General features: G+C 44.3%; 1 protein-coding gene across 1 annotated transcript in view; it reads left to right on the top strand.

Annotated features, from left to right (window-relative positions):
* Positions 1-17937, top strand: part of PTPN21 (protein tyrosine phosphatase non-receptor type 21) — a 77171-nt gene that overhangs the window by 20037 nt on the left and 39197 nt on the right. Inside the window, exons 3-6 of the mRNA XM_082275316.1 lie at positions 2727-2824; positions 7724-7791; positions 11881-11951; positions 14156-14243. Of these exons, the coding sequence (XP_082131442.1) occupies positions 2727-2824; positions 7724-7791; positions 11881-11951; positions 14156-14243 (325 nt within the window). The remainder of the gene's footprint in view (positions 1-2726; positions 2825-7723; positions 7792-11880; positions 11952-14155; positions 14244-17937) is intronic.

The raw sequence follows: 17937 nt of genomic DNA, 5'->3' as shown, positions 1-17937 counted from the left end.
TTCCATAGTGCCACTCAACCTCCCATAGTTGCCCACAGTGCTTCCTGGCTTCCATAGGGCCACTCAACCTCCCATAACGGCCCACAGTGCCTCCTAGCTTCCATAGTACCACTCAACTTCCCATAGTTGCCCACAGTGCCTCCTAGCTTCCATAGTACCACTCAACTTCCCATAGCGGCCCACAGTGCCTCCTAGCTTCCATAGTACCACTCAACCTCCTATAGTTGCCCACAGTGCCTCCTAGCTTCCATAGCGACCCACAATGCCTCCTAGCTTCCATAGTGCCACACAACCTCCCATAGCGGCCCACAGTGCCTCCTAGCTTCCATAGTGCCACTCAACCTCCCATAGCGGCCCACAGTGCCTCCTAGCTTCCATAGTACCACTCAACTTCCCATAGTGGCCCACAGTGCCTCCTAGCTTCCATAGTACCACTCAACCTCCCATAGAGGCCCACAGTGCCTCCTAGCTTCCACTTTTAAAAACTTTTTTTTGATCACTTTTATTGCTGTCGCAAGGAATGTAAACATCCCTTGTGATAGTAATAGGCAGTGACAGGTACTCTTTATGGAGAGATCAGGGGTCTTAAAGACCCCAAATCCCTCCTCTGCTTGTGAAAGTATTCAAAACGTCAAGTTTGGCACTACTTATTAATGAATTTGCTTTTGTGCACAAGCTCGGAGGGACAGGGCGCTTTAAATGTTGTCTTTTTTTTTTTTCCCTATTTGTTCTGCTTTTTAATTTTTATTTTTACACTCTCTTTAAATGTATTTATTTATTTTTTTGACCACTTTAATTCCTATTACAAGGAACGTAAACATCCCTTGTAAAAGAAATAAGCAGCATAGGGCCTCTTTATTGTGAGATCTAGGGTCAAAAAGACCTCGGATCTCACATTTACACTTAAAAGCAAAAAAATAAAAAAGTCATTTTTACATTTACCAAAAGAAATTCCATATTTAGTCGCCCGTTCCAGTTTCAAACTTGTGTTCACTGCCGATATCCACTCCCCTGTTGTCGGTGGATGGGCGAGGCCTTGCCTTCCTGTCGATTAAACAATGACCTACTAAGCCCCAACCTCATATTAGCTCAATTTTCTAGAACCTATAAATATCCTATAATATACTTGAAATGCATTTATTATTTTTAATATAATGTTAATATTTTACACAACACCTTCACATTATTGTACATGCTTAGAACATTCCCAAAGGAGATGGAAAGGACCATCTCTGGACTTCACCACAATGGGAGCACTTGGGACTCAAAGGCCAACCTTCTAAAATGAACAAGGGGTTCTATATATTTCCTGAATAATATCAATGGAAACTTCCTTTTTGACACATAGGGGTAGATTTACTAAAACTGGAGCAATCGACATCTGGTCCAGCTGTGCATGGTAGCCAATCAGCTTCTAACTTCAGCTTGTTCAATTAAGCTTTAACAAAAAAAACCTGGAAGCTGATTGGTTTTGCACTCTCTATCGTGTTTCCCCAAAAATAAGACTGTATCTTATATTATTTTGGCTACAAAAAACACCCTAGGGTTTATTTTCAGGGGATGTCTTCTCTTTATCTCCGGTCTTCTCTCCCCCTGTCCCCTCAGAAGTCATCATTAGCGTATTTTTTAGCACTGATTACTGTAGTAATGTCACTGGTCCCCCCAAAAGTGTCAAAAATGTCAGTCAGGGGTCCGATCTGTCTGCCGCAATGTCGCAGTCTCGCTAAAAATTGCAGATCGCCGCCATTACTAGTAAAAAAATAAATAAATAAAAATAACCTAAATCTTTCCCCTAGTTTGTAGACGCAATAACTTTAGCACAACCCAATCAAAATACGCTTGTTGCAATTTTTTTTTTTACCAAAAATATGTAGCAGAAAACAAATTGGCCTACAATGTTACAAATTTTGGTTTTAAAATTTTTTTTTGGAATGTTATATAGCAGAATGTGAAAAATTGATTTTCTTTTCAGAATTGTCGCTCTTTTTTTGTGTATAGCGCAAAAAAAATAATCGCACAGGTGATCAAATACCACCAAATGAAAGCTCTATTTGTGGGAAAAAAGGACGTAAATATTGTTTGGGTACAGCATCGCACAACCGCACAATTTTCCCTTAAAGTCACGCAGTGTCAAGTTGAAAAAAGTGGCCTGGTCAGTAAGGGGACAAATCCTTCCGGTCTTAAAGTGGTTAATCCCAAAAATAAACCTTCATTAAAGTCATTGTAAAAATATGTAATCCGTTTTGTAAAAATATTATATAATGTCCAGTGAGTCTCCTTTTTGTAACTTTTAAACCTCATTTACAGCTCCACTGGGCGCTCACGTGATCCACCAGAGCTCTTCTTCCCAGGTACTAGCACTGCCCGGGGAAGGGCTGAGATCCCCGCTGTCGTCTGCCTCGCTCGGAGCACTGTAGAGTGAGGGGCCACTGGCATCAGCCGAGAGAATAGATTAGAAGATGATCTCCGGTGGGTCACGTGAGCGCCCAGCGGTGCTGTAAATAAGGTATTTTCAACAATAAAGTTACAAAAGGAGACACCCTGGATATTATATAATCTTTTCATACTATATTTTTTTCAAGGACTTAACAAGGGCTTGTTTTCGGGGTAGGGCTTATATTGCTGCCCTCCCCAAAAATCACGCTGGGTCTCATTTGGGGAAGCAAGGTAGTTTTAGTAAATGTAACCCTATGGTATCTTTCATGTGTGTTCTTATGTTCTGGCAGATACCAGTATTACCTGCAGCTGAAAAAGGACATCTTGGAGGGGAAGATCCCCTGTACTCTGGAGCAGGCCGTTCAGCTGGCTGGTCTGGCTGTGCAAGGTGAGTCCTGATCGTGGCTTGTTTTCCATTTTCCAGTGCTGTGTTTTGAGTTGGTACATTTTGTGTTCAGACCACATTTCATATTCTGTTTTATTCATTCTTCTATCTAAATAAATAAATTATTAGCAGTATTTTTTTCCCTAGGACCTGACCATTATTTCAAGGGTTCCTCTATGTTAAAAAGAAAAAATGCTTTAGAGAAGCCTTTCTCAACCATTTTTTTTTTTTTTAACACCAGAGGAACCCTTGCAATCATTTTTAGGTCTCAGGGAACCCCTAATAAAACCAATTTGTTGAGGATCTGAGGGAAGAATGCTCATATACATTGGTGGTCAGCAGGGCTGCTGATAGGGGGGGGGTCACCAGTCGTCCTGTAGGGGACCCGGGCACACAGGGGGGCCCCAACAGCATGGGAAATCAGTGCAGTCGGGCAGAGGGGCAATTACAGAAGGAAGCCCTATGTGGCTCTCTGCTGAAAGTCAGTTTCTCCCCCTGCTGCCAGCTTTCACCTGCTGCAGGGAGAGACACACACACAGGGCATCGTTCCTGTAATTGCTTCTCCGACACCGATCCCACTCCTGGTTTTGCCTGCTTCTGATTCCCCCCCCACGGGATTCTTGTGTGCCTCCTTTCACTGTACCCCCCCCCCCCCCCCACACACAGTGCTGCAGGCTTCCTTGTCCTGTTAAAAAATAATGTATAAAAAAAAATAATAATAATAATTAAACATTGTAATAAATAGTTTAAAAAAATTGCACAATAAAATAATTGTAAACGTTTTTAACATTAAAAAAAATAATAATAATAATAATTTATTATTTAAAAATATATATTTATTATTAATTTAAAAAATGTATATACATTTTTATTAATAATATCTATTTTTATTATTAATAATGATAATATATATTTTTTATTATTATTAATAATAATAATATCTATTTTTATTAATAATAAAAATCGATATTATTAATAAAAATGTATATACATTTTTTATTAATAATACAAATATCTATTTTTATTAATAATAATAATAATAATAATAATAATATTTTCTTATTATTAATAAAATATATATATATATATATATATATATATATATATATATATATATATATATATAATGTGTGTGTATATATGTGTGTGTGTGTGTGTGTGTGTGTGTGTGTGTATATATATATATATATATGTGTATATGTTTTAATAATAATCTATGTTTTTATTATTAATGATAATTATATATATATATATATATATATATATATATATATGGCGCCTTCAAGGTAGGCTGTATTGGGCCTGGGCCCCGTTCTTTCTAACAGCAGCCCTGGTGGTCAGTGGTCAGAATGCCGCTCTTACAGAACGCAAAAAAGATAATTGGTGCCATGCTGCTTGCTCTGCCAAGTGATGTTGGTCCTGGAACTATGCAGGCACAATAAAATGGGAGGTCAATCATCCACAGTTCGAGGGACCCCTAGCAACCTTTGGAGGAACCCTGGGAGACCCTGGCTGAGGATGGATGCTTTGGAGGAATGATCGATGTGCAGGCTGGATTTGGGCATCCTAAATTTGCCACTTAATAAAAAACATGGTTCATTCTGTAAGGGGCAGGAGGTTGCCACCATCCCTAAATACTATACAGGTAACTGCTTCAGGACTGCCCTATAGCATATTTTACTGCTACTGGGTGGCCCTCCTGTGTAGGATCACGTGTGTATATATATATATACACGTGATCCTGCACCTCAGCCTAGGGGGCGCGAGTGCCCTGGCACTCCTGGTTCCTCCCTCTTGACCAGTGCCCCCAATAGCTAGCTGCTTGCTATGGGGGCACTGGTGAGTGCTCTCTCCAGAGCCCTGCTCTACTGCTGTCTCTGCCAATGAGTAGAGGGAGTCCAAGGACAGCTGAGGCTTCTGTGCACATCGCTGGATCAAGAGGGGGCTCAGGTGAGTATTGGGGGGAGGGGGGGGGGCTGTGAGGGGAGCTGCACACAGGTTTTTTGCTTCATGCATAGAATTCCTGCGGATAAAAAGCCTTCAGCTTTTACAACCACTTTAATTCTTGACTCCTGTATTTGGGATTTTAAAGGGAACCAATATACTCCTTTTTTTTTTTTTTTATAAAAATGTTTTACATTTTGAATTCCAAAATCTTTAAAATGTGTTTAAGAATCAATAGTCAATAGTAAATATCCACAATTACAATTTTGACAAAGCAGGAAAAAGTTTACAGTGAGTGTTATACATGTGCTGGGTGGTATTCCCATGACTATTGCTTGTTACATAGCTATAAAATTCTCCATTACAGCTTGCTAAATGGAATGTGTTGTGGAAATTTTATTAGGATGTGTTTTATTTAGCTTGTCATTATGGCTCCTGTTGTCGGTTTGCTTGCAATACGCTCATCAGAGCGTGTACGGACGAACCAGCATTGAGAAAAGACTACTGGCAGTGAAAACCTTCCCTTTAGATGTGTAGACACGTTCGCTCTACATAGACCTCTCCGCCGGTGAACACTCCATGCGCTATGCGTGGGTCTGTTTGCCGGTATAGATCTATGTGTATTGCGGTGTGGAGTCCATATCGTTTTGATATTATTTTGATATCTATCTGCCTTTATGAAGGGATACACGCTCATGTCTTTCTACTGTGCCTGATCACCATAGTGGAAACCGCATGGCTCTTTCCCTGCAGATAGCCTCACGTCTATGGGAAAAGTAGTATAATCCTATTAGGCATTGTTCTCTGAAGCTTTGCTAAATGGGATTCACACCAGTAGTAGTGGTGGGAGGGCATACGGGAATTTGGGATTTTGATCAGAGCAGCGTTCACGGTTCTACACGCTGGTTTCATTGTGTAGTTTTAGGCGGGAAGCCGTGCACTCTATTCTGCTCATTCACGATCGCGTACTCCCCCTTTTCTATTGTACATTTGAATGTATACAATTGTGTCATTGGCTGATTCTATGTGATTAACTTGTGTCATGTGACTACATTTGGAACTGATTGGCTGATCTAGTATAGTCATCACTTCCTGTTAATTGTTACTTTGTCTCCTAAATAAACAAAGCTCCCTGTCTGAGACAGGACATTGTCATGTGAGCATCTAAGGTGATAACAGCCTGTGTGTCTGTATTCCTGGGATTGCGGAGAGCGCTCAATTACCTTATACAAAAGAGCTGAGAGCTGTGCTTTTGAGCGCAACGTAATTGATTGTGCTTGACGTTTATTAACCACTTACAGGCCAATTTCACCCCCTTCCTGCCCAGATCATTTTCAGGTTTCAGCGCTGTCACACTTTGGATGACAATTGCGCGGTCATGCAACACTGTATCCAAATGAAATTTTTATAATTTCTTTCACACAAATAGAGCTTTCTTTTGGTGGTATTTAATCAACGTTGGGTTTTTTATTTTTTACTAAAAAAAAGAAAAGGCAGAAAATTTTGAAGACATTTTCTTTTCTTATTTTCTGTCAGTAAAGCCCCGTACACACGTACGGATTGTCGGCCGTAAATATTCGGCCGACGACCGATCGGCCGATTGTAGGCTTGTTAGTATGATGCTTCCGACAGCACATTTTCGGCCGAACAGAATCTGTCCTGCAGGCATTAAAATTTTTGTTGGCCAACACCAGAACGGCCGATTATTCGTCAGTCAGTACAGATTTCGGCCGACAGACAGCAGATTTGCAAGACTGGGCATGCTCAGAAAAGAAAAAAGACGGAAAGTTAACTATCACATGACATCACTTCTGCAGTCGGCTGTTGTTGGGCGACAAAATTTGTGTGCAGTCTTTTGCAGTTTTCAACAGACATGACAGCCCTGGACAAAAGACGGCCGATCGTTCGGCCGACGATTGGTACATGTGTACGAGGCTTAAGTTTTGTGAATAAGTATATTTTCTCCTTCACTGATGGGCACTGATATGCTGCACTGATAAGGTGGCACTTATGGGCACTGATGAGGTGGCACTGATGAGCACTGATAGGTGGCACTGATGGGCGTAGCTGATGAGCGGCACAGATGAGCAGGCACTGATTGTGGGCACTAATGGGCATTGGTTGGGTTGACTTATGGGCACATTTTTTACTGTACTGTAATCAGGGCAATGATGATCAGTGCCCTGATCCTGTCCTACACTACTCTTTGAGGATGAGCCGCTCATCGGCTCTCCTCGCCTCACACTCTGACAGTGTGAGGCGAGGAGCGCCGATAAATGACACTTTCTCATTTACATGTGACCGGCTGTGATTGGACACAGCCGATCACATGGGTAAAGAGCCACGCCTCTTTACCAAGATCGGGGTCGCTGCGCGCCCGTTCTGGGGCGCCAACATATGATACCCTCCCAGATGGAGAGCCGCACCGCACCGCTCCGCCGTCATTTGATGGTGGGCGGGCGGCGGGTGGTTAATTTCCAAAGTGCGCTTATTCGCGCAATGGAGTTTTTTGTGCATCAAGCGTATATTCATTCCAAGGACAAATGGGACTAAAGGAGTATATTGATTTAATTTGATTGCCTTTTAAAATTTGCCACCTTAACTTTTCACAGAAAATTGTGTCTGATATTGAAATGTGAAAAGCACTTTGTCTTTGAGCCGGTTTACGTTGGGGCCCATTAACCAATTACTGCAATAAATGTTGTGATTACTGAGAAGAAATCGCCTTATTGTTGGCGGTGCAGTTAGTTTAGTAATTTTCTGGTAAAGTATTGTATTCTCTGAGTTAAGTAGCTACACCCCATGTTCAGCATCGCCTTGTCGGTGATTTTGGAGTTGCAGGGTGGAGATGGAATAAAGTAGAGATATGACCTGTGTGAATAACACCCTAAGCAGTTTCCCTGCTTTGTACCCTCTGTTGATTGGTGACTTATATGTTTTTTTTTTTTCCTTTTACAGCTGATTTTGGAGACTATGACCAGTATGAATCACAGGATTTCCTGCAGCGATACGCTCTTTTTCCTGTGGTAAGCACTGTCACTGTTAACTCTCTATGCACCATACAGACTGAGGAAAAACCACACGTTCGTCTCGTTTGTTTTGTTCCACTTTACTGCACCTCAGCGGGCTCGCGGTCTGCCCTGCGGATTGAGCAGATCGCCGTCCAATAGACGAGACTCTTGTTGAGCAATAAAGAGCAAACACGCTGTCTGGTGAGATAAGGGAAATGCAAACAAAGTGAGACCTGTTGGGGAAAAACCAAACTAAATATATCAGGTCAATAGAATAGTATAAGATAAGAATGCCGATCTGCTGTCTGATGATGGCACAGCTGGGTTATTCCCAGGCACAATCCCAAGGGTCACAAGTTTCTACCTGCTAATGTTTGCGACCTTGAGCATTGATTATTACAGAAAAGAACAGTTATTAAGATCGCAATACAACTTTTTTTTCAATATTGTTGCCTTTTTGCAAATAATTGCACCTGTTTTTGCAAAAAGCAAAAGTGTGCATTTATTATTTTTGTTCAGTTGAGCCTAAAAAGTATTGCACCCTTGATCATAGGCAGCAACCCCTGTGCCTCTGCACATTTTTTTTGGAAAGCCCCCACATCCTGAATAGAAAAGCCTGTTCCCTGCCAGCATGCTCTAGCAGGGATCTTTGCTCCTCCCAAGGGTGTCAAAAAACACATCCAAAGGGCATAAAAAAGCCTTACAGTTTGTTTTCCTTAGCTGCCAGAGTAGAAAAGCCTTTTACCCTTGGGATGTATTTTATAATTATTATTGTTATTATACAGGATTTTTTAGAGCACCAACAGTTTGGGCAACGCTTTACAAAATGTAACTGACTCAATCTGACAGTTCAATTGGACTTTAAATCGAAAATGCAAAAAAGCTGGCAACATGGTGAACTGCAGCCTATTCTTTATTGAAATCAAGCGACAAAGCTAACTCATTTCCGCCTCTATGGGCTTTACTCAAGACGATGAGCAAGGCCCGTAGTGGCTGAAACGCGTTAGTGTCTTTGTCACTTGCATTTCATACCCCTTTTCCGCTTGATTTCAACAAATAAAATAGTCTGCAGTTTACTGTGTTTTTGGCTTTTTTGATTGTTCAATATAATAATGGCTTCCAGAAGGTGAGAGTGCGGCACCAGAGTGGGGAATTGCCTTATTGGGACATCTGCTGGGTTGTAGTGCTTTGATTTTCACAATCAAACTTTAAAAGGTTTATCTAGGCAAAAATACATATAGTGTTATGCAGAACATGCATACCATTTGGTGACAACACTGATTTACTGCCATTATATTGGCAATCAGTGTTGCCACCGCCATACACTCCTCTCCTGTAAATACTACCCACCGCCACACACTCCTCTCTTGTAAATACTACCCACCGCCACACACTCCTCTTCTGTACATACTGCCCAACTCCATACACTCCACTCCTCTCCTGTACACACTGCCCTCTGTCATACCCCCAACACTCCTCTCCTGTACATACTCCCCACCTCCATACACTCCACACCCCCTCCTGTACATGCTGTCCTCTGTCATAGCCTCCAGACTCTCTCCTGCACATACTACCCATTGCCATACACTCCACACTCCTCTCCTGTACATACTAACCACCGTCATATTTCCTGTAAATGCTACTCACTGCCATACACTCTACACTCCTCTTCTGTACATACTACCCACTGCCATACACTCCTCTCCTGTACATACTACCCACTGCCGTACACTCCACACTCCTCTCCTGCACATACTACCAACTGCCATACACTCCACACTCCTCTCCTGAACATACTACCCACCTCCATACATTCTTCACTCTTCTCCTGCACATAATACCCACCGCCATGCACTTCGTACCCCACTCCCTGCACATAATACCCACCGCCGTACACTCTGTAGCCCTCTCCATGCACATATTACCCACCGCCATACACTCCACACTCCTCTCCTGCGCATACTACCTATTGCAAAACATTCCGCACCCCTCTCTTGCACATTCTGCACTCCTTTCCTGCACATACTACCCACCGCCGTATGCTCCACACGCCTCTCCTGTACATGCTAACAGGGCCGTCTTTAATATTGTTTGGAACCTGGGCATGCATTTTCTTGGTATCGAACCCCCCCATGCAATTTCGCTCTCTAGCCCAAAATCCCAAAAAACAAACAGATGCTCTGTACCCTCCTGTCCGCAGCCACCTCTGTACCCTCCTGTCTGCAGCCACCTCTGTGCCCCCCCATCCACAGCTACCTCTGTACCCCCCATGTCCACAGCCACCTCTATACACCCCCATCCACAGCCACCTCTGTACCCCTTCATCCACAGCCACCTCTGTACCCCCTCCCCCCTTCCACAGCCACCTCTGTACCCCCCCACCGTCCACAGCCACCTCTGTACCCCCCCATCCACAGCCACCTCTGTACCCCCCTCCCCCTGTCCACAGCCACCTCTGTACCCCCCTCCCCCTGTCCACAGCCATGGCCATCTCTGTACCCCCGCTTGCCACAGCCATCTCTGTACCCCCCTGTTCACAGCCATCTTTGTACCTCCCCGTCCACACCCATCTCTGTACCCCCCGTCCACACCCACCTCAGCACCCCCCCCATTCACAGCCATCCCTGTACCCCCCCCCAACCGTCCCACCATCTACAGCCAACATTGTACCCCCCTATCCATACCCCCCCCTTTACAGACCTCACCCCTTTTCACAAATTCACCCCCCTCCTTCTCACAGTTCTCATCCTCACAGTGATGCTGCACCGTTCTGTTATGTGTGCACGCGCTCTTTTTTCAACAAACACCCACTGCAGTCTCCGCCTATCAGACCTGTAGCATACAACCAAAACACTTCACTCTGTTCTGTGCCGTGCTATAGAAGTCTGAGAGGCAGGATGGGGGCGGTGAAGAATGGAGAGCCGCTCTGCCTCACTCCCTGTCAGGGCGAGCCAACTTTTACACGTACAGCCTGCAACAGTGCTTCTTCTGCCTGTGTCCCCTGTCTTGTGTTAACCCGGCCGGGGAAGAGCAATTGGGGGAGGAGGGGACAGCTGTATTTGTGACCGCTACACCGGGAGAACTATTTAAGGGCAGCGCGGGCTCCAGGGGCAGCTGCTTTGGGCCCCCCAATGATAGCGCCCTGGGCAGCTGCCCCTTTTGCCCTGCGTTAAATGGCCCTGCATACTACCCACCACTGTACACTCCACCCTCTACATTCTCTATTTAACATTATCACATTCAGCACTATGTAAATCACCCCAGACTCAATCTAACCACACCCCCTTTAAGCCACACCCAATAATCAGGGCAATTTGAAACCATGCCCACTTTTGGCCATTTTGCGCAATTTGATGCATAGGACCCACTTTTTTGCTCTTGCACATGGGCCCACTGATTTCATGATATGCCCCTGGTTGTCACTCTTGTGTTTGTAAATCTCAGTAGAACAACAGGAGCACAACCCAGCTTAAATTATATCAGCACATCCAGCTGATCCATTCACTACACTGTCAGCAAGACCAAGGGCCAGTCAATCATGCCCACTATGAATGTCCCCACCGATGGAATCATGGGAGGTGTAATTCCTATGGCTGGCTGTACATGAAGCATGAGGTGTGGGTGCAGCAGCAGTCTGTATAATTTTAGACCAAAGAAACTCATATAAATAAGATAGCCATGAAAGTTTGACTTTACTATAATGGAGATACTTATTTCCAAATGAGGAACAGAAGATTTAAATGCAATGTATGGCCTATTCTATTGCGGTGTGCCATGTCACTTGTTATAAATGGGCTGCCAATGCACTATAATGGCTGAAAAAAGATGAATGACCCTATTTTTTTAACATTGCATGGTATATGTGTTGTGGTATGCTGGGCTGTACTGTACAATGAATGGTGGAGCAATGCACCACACATATGATAGGGTAGGTGCATGCAATATGTTGTGGCAGTGCACTTTAATGCATGTGTTTTAGTGTACTTTGCCACAACTCATTAAGCATGAATGGGCACTGCTTTCTCATTTCTAGATAAAGAGTTTCCACCCTAATTTTCTACCAAAAAAAGTTTTGATGTATACAATGTCACCTTTTGTCTTCAGGGATGGATACAGGACGAGAAAACCCTGGAGGAGGCAACACAAAGTGTGGCTGTGCTTCACCAAAAACTGCGGTACGTTCTCAATGACCTTTCACAGAGACACTATTACCTATAGACATATATACCTATATACATATAGGATATACCATATGTGTAGTACAAAGGTCACTTTTCCTATTCTGCAGGCAAATTTTAGAATGTACCCAATACAAACCTGAGCAATTTGCACTGTGGAGTGGAGGATAAAAATATATATACAAGTGCAGGTGATGATCCCGTATGAGGATCTCACATGTAGATTGCAATCATTAATGTTCTTCCCTGGCAGAGAACACTTCTCAGGAATTTTTACAGATGGAGTCCTACAGGAAGCTTTGTGACTTTTTTAAGTTCTCAATAAAAACACAAAAATCAAAGCTCCTAGACTGTTTCCTGACTGAGCCAAAAGTACTTGGAGAATGCTGAACTGTTGTGCTGTTGCTAATGGTAACCCAGGGGAACCCATAACTAGCAGCTCCCAAGGGAGTAGTGCTACAGTTATCAACATTACATTATTGATTTTTGAGACCATTGTCTGGCTTTTAGCAATTTCAAACCTGACGAGGGATCTACCCTGGAACTACTTGGGTTTAGATGCACTCTGAATGGTCTTAGTGTTTCCATAATGACCTGTAGTCTGCAAACTTTATGAAAAACCTCACTCCATGCTTCCTTGCTGTCAAGTACCTGGTGGAGAACGAGCTGGAGAGGGGGCTTCTCTTGCACCTCATGTCCAACACCCCTGGTATTGATGACCGGAGGTGTAAGGACACAGAGTGGCATTAGGGACGGTGTAGCAGGCAGCGCCAGCTGGTGTTTGCAGGAGGCAGGTGACTGTAGATCACCAGGCAAGAACTAGGAGAGAAGAGCGTAGCCAAGACACAAGCTAGAGGGTCATCAACAGCTGGGCAGCAATGTACAGGAACATCTGGCAGAGACAGAGTCAGGACACAAGCCGTGTCCGGTACACTGTTGGACAGTGAAGTATGGGATCAGCAGGCAGAGGCAGATTCAGGATACAAGTTGGGATCAGTACAGTCGGGCAATGAGATACAGGAACAGCAGGCAGAGTCAGGACATAAGCCGTGATCGGTACACAGTTGGACAGCGAAGCATGGGAACAGCAGGCAGAGGCAGAGTCAGGATACAAGCTGGGATCAGTACAGTAGGGCAATGAGATACAGGAACAGCAGGCAGAGTCAGGACATAAGCCGTGATCGGTACACAGTTGGACAGCGAAGTACGAGAACAGCAGACAGAGGCAGAGTCAGGATACAAGCTGGGATCAGTACAGTAGGGCAATGAGATACAGGAACAGCAGGCAGAGTCAGGACATAAGCCGTGATCGGTACACAGTTGGACAGCGAAGTACGAGAACAGCAGACAGAGGCAGAGTCAGGATACAAGCTGGGATCAGTACAGTCAGGCAATGAGATACAGGAACAGCAGGCAGAGTCAGGACATAAGCCGTGATCGGTACACAGTTGGACAGCGAAGTACGGGAACAGCAGGCAGAGTCAGGATACAAGTTGGGATCAGTACAGTCGGACAAGGAGATACAGGAACAGCAGGCAGAGGCAGAGTTAGGACACAAGCCGGGATCGGTATACGGTCGGGCAGCGTGGTACAAGAACATCAGGCAGAGACATAGTCAGGATACAAGCTGGGATCAGTACACAGCCGTGTAACGAGGTACAGGAACAGCAGGCAGAGTCAGGACACAAGTCGGTATCAGTATGCAATGCATGAGCATGCAAAAGCCTTTTTGTTCCAACATAAACTGAGCTTCTCTTACACCCACCATGGACTGAGTTTGAGCCCCTGGACCTGCAGCTGTTTGTCTGACACCTCCAATTTCCTCCAATTTTGAACAAGGTCTAGAGTTGTGCAATAGAAAATAGGAGTAAAAAAAATGAAAATATGAGTTTGATTGTAGTGGAGCAATACAGACTGTTGTCATGTAAAGATGTGCATCTGGCTAATAGGGCATAAAGGAATGATTTGCATGGCTCCATCCACCGTGCCAAGATGAGGAATGATCCTTGGGATATGTGATGTAATGAGGGATGTGAATACCTTCAGTTTTAAGACTTTACTGTTCTATGACCTGATTTGCTTGTATTAGTTCCTTTCTCCCCATAGCCTGTGAGATATATATACTGCCTAGTATTTCGTGAAATATTCTTCATGTGTGTTGGAATCGGACAGTCACTTGGGTATCTTTGTGTCATCTGCAGGGGTCTGTCTCCCCCCGAGGCGGAGATGTTGTACATGCAGGAGATCGAGCGCCTTGAAAATTATGGAGAGGAAACTTACCCTGCCAAGGTAATGCATGGAAGTGATAACCAGCTGCAGTATGTTTAACTGCTTGACCCCCAGGCCAATTCTTTCACTCATGTAAAAGTCAGCATGTTTATATATATATATATATATATATATATATATATATATATATATATATATATATATATATATATATATATATATATATATATATATACATACATACACACACAGTATCTCACAAAAGTGAGTACACCCCTCACATTTTTGTAAATACTTTATTCTATCTTTTCATGTGACAACACTGAAGAAATGACACTTTGCTACAATGTAAAGTAGTGAGTGTACAGCTTGTATAACAGTGTAAATTTGCTGTCCCCTCAAAATAACTCAACACACAGCCATTAATGTCTAAACCGCTGACAACAAAAGTGAGTACACCCCTAAGTGACAATGTCCAAATTGGGCCCAAAGTGCCAATATTTTGTGTGTGGGGTCACCATTATTTTCCAGCACTGCCTTAACCCTCTTGGGCATGGAGTTCACCAGAGCTTCACAGGTTACCACTGGAGTCCTCTTCCACTCCTCCATGATGACATCATTGAGCTGGTGGATGTTAGAGACCTTGCGCTCCTCTACCTTCTGTTCAATAGGGTTTAGGTCTGGAGACATGCTTGACCAGTCCATCACCTTTACCCTCAGCTTCTTTAGCAAAGCAGTGGTCATCTTGGAGGTGTGTTTGGGGTCGTTATGTTGGAATACTGCCCTGCAGCCCAACCTCTGAAGGGAGGAGATCATGCTCTGCTTCAGTATGTCACAGTACATGTTGGAATTCATGGTTCCCTCGATGAACTGTAACTCCCCAATGCCGGCAGCATTAATGCAGCCCCAGACCATGACACTCCCACCACTATGATTGACTGTAGGCAAGACACACTTGTCTTTGTACTCCTCACCTGATTGCCGCCACAAACGCTTGACACCATCTGAACCAAATACGTTTATCCTGGTCTCATCAGACCACAGGACATGGTTCCAGTAATCCATGTCCTTAGTCTGCTTGTCTTCAGCAAGCTTTAGAAGAGGCTTCCTTCTGGGATGACAGCCATGCAGACCAATTTGATGCAGTGTGCAGCGTATGGTCTGAGCACTGACAGGCTGACCCCCCCCCCCCCCCCCCCACCCTGTGCAGCAATGCTGGCAGCTCTCATACGTCAATTTCCCAAAGACAACCTCAGGATAGGACGCTGAGCGCTGACCAACTTCTTTGGTCAACCATGGATAGGCCTGTTCTGAGTGGAACCCGTCCTGTTAAACCGTTGTATAGTCTTGGTCACCGTGGTGCAGCTCAGTTTTAGGGTCTTGGCAATCTTCTTATAGCCTAGGCCATCTTTATGTAGAGCAGCAATTCTTTTTTTCAGATCCTCAAAGTTCTTTGCCATGAGGTGCCATGTTGAACTTCCAGTGACCAGTAGGAAAGAGTGAGAGCGATAACACCAAATTTAACACACCTGCTGCCCATTCACACCTGAGACCTTGTAACACTAACAAGTCACATGACACCGGGGAGGGAAAATTGATAATTGGGCCCAATTTGGACATGTTCACTTAGGGGTGTACTCACTTTCGTTGCCAGCTGTTTAGACATTAATGGCTGTGTGTTGAGTTATTTTGAAGGGACAGCAAATTTGTGAGATACTGTGTATGTATGTGAGTGTGTGTGTATATATATATAATAGTGTGTGTAAAGAATTAAGACCTTATGACATTGTATTGATTTATATCTGCCTTAATCTTCAATACACCGGCCGCTGTGCCATAACACGTCTTTATTCGGTGATCTTGTGACTTTCATTGCACTAAACCTCCAAAATTCTTTTTACATGAAGCCAGACAAATGTCAAGCCTTCTGATCTGTTCTTTGAGATTTGGAGACATGTGGCATTTTGATGGCCTCTATAAAACAGAGATTTTCTCTTTGATCTCAGTCATATTTATGCAAATACTATTTTATTAGATTATTTTATTGCAGCAGAGAGACTTCTGATCAGCAGTGCGCTGTTCTTGTTTTATAGATCCTGCCAGAAAAATACTTCCAGGAATTCCTTTAATAATTATTTTCTTATCAGTACAGAAGAGTGAATGTTCATAGGACGGTATAATAACATATGGTGTTTTAAGGTGGCCTGCAGGAATGCAGCCCCTTCTGTATGAAGGATTAGGAGTAACAGTAGAATTGTGAGTGGCAGTAGAGTTATGAGAGTAGAGGTATAAGTGACAGTTCATAGGAAGAGTTAGCAACATACTGCAATATATGGTGACATATGGGGGAGATTCACTAAAACTGGTACACACAGAATCTGGTGCAGCTTTGTATAGTAACCAGCTTCTAGCTTTAGCTTGTTCAATTAAAGGGGTATTGTAAAGTCAGAAGGTTTTTATATCTTAATGCAGCCCCCCCTTACCTGAGCCACATCTCTATCCAGCGATGTCCACGACAGTCTCAGCTGTTCGGGACTCCCCTCCTCATTGGCTAAGACACAGCAGCGGCACCATTGGCTCCCGCTGCTGTCAACCAAAGTCAGCCATTGAGGGGAGAGAGGGGGGGGGGGGCGGGGTCAAACTGTAGCTCCATGTCTGAATGGATACACAGAGCTGCAGCTTGGCTCGGGTGCCCCCAAAGCAAGCTGCTTGGTATGGGGGCACTCAAAGGGAGGGAGGGGCCAGGAGTGCTGAAGAAGGACCCGAGAAGAGGAGGAGCCGGGCTTCCCTGTGCAAAACCAACTGCATAGAGCAGTTAAGTATAACCTGTTTGTTATTTTTATGGAAAAAAAGAGACTTTACAATTACTTTAAGCTTTGACAGTAAAACATTGAAACTATGCAGACCTGCACCAGATTTTGCATGCTCCCAGTTTTAGTAAGCCCCCCCTCCCCACATGGTGACATGCAGGAATGGAGCCCCTTGTATATGAAGGATTTATGGGTGACTGTAGAGTTAGGAGTGACCATTCTTAGGATACCTTAATGACATATGTGTTGATTGGAGGCTGGGTTGATAAGAGGGCTTTCCTTGTGGCTCTGGTCTAAGCACCCTGAATGTGGTGTCAGAGGTACAAGACTAAAAGAAACATGGGTAACTATAGCTTGGTGGCAGGTGATTGCCACAGATAGAGAGGTAATCAAGGTGAGCCAGGGTCATACACAGTAACGCAGCAGTGTGGACAGGAAACAGGCAGAGTAAGGTCCAGTAGCAGGCTGAGGTCAGTACCAGGGATGCAGGCAGAGCAGTAGCAGGCCGAAGACAGTACTAGAGAAGCAGGCAGAGCAGTAGCAGGCTGAGGGCAGTACCAGGCAAGCAGGCAGAGCAGTAGCAGGCCAAGGTCAGTACCAGAGAAGCAGGCAGTGCAGTAGCCAGTAGCGGGCAGAGGTCAATACTAGGTAAGCAGGCAGAGTAGTAGCAGACTGAGTTCATTACCAGGGAAGCAGGCAGTGAAAGGTCCAGTAGCAGGCTGAGGTCAGTACCAGGAAAGCAGGCAGACAAAGGTCCAGTAGCAGGCCAAGGTTAGTACCAGAGAAACAGGCAGAGCAGTAGCAGGCTGAGTTCATTACCAGGAAAGCAGGCAGACAAAGGTCCAGTAGCAGGCTGAGGTCCGTACCAGGAAAGCAGGCAGACAAAGGTCCAGTAGCAGGCCGAGGTCAGTACCAGAGAAAGGGGCAGAGCAGTAGCCAGTAGC

The sequence above is a fragment of the Pelophylax lessonae genome (assembly GCF_965119305.1).
Source record: "Pelophylax lessonae genome assembly, chromosome: 13".
NCBI lineage: Eukaryota > Metazoa > Chordata > Amphibia > Anura > Ranidae > Pelophylax > Pelophylax lessonae.
The sequence above is the reverse complement of the archived record's forward strand: the minus strand, read 5'-3'. Positions and strand labels throughout refer to the sequence as shown.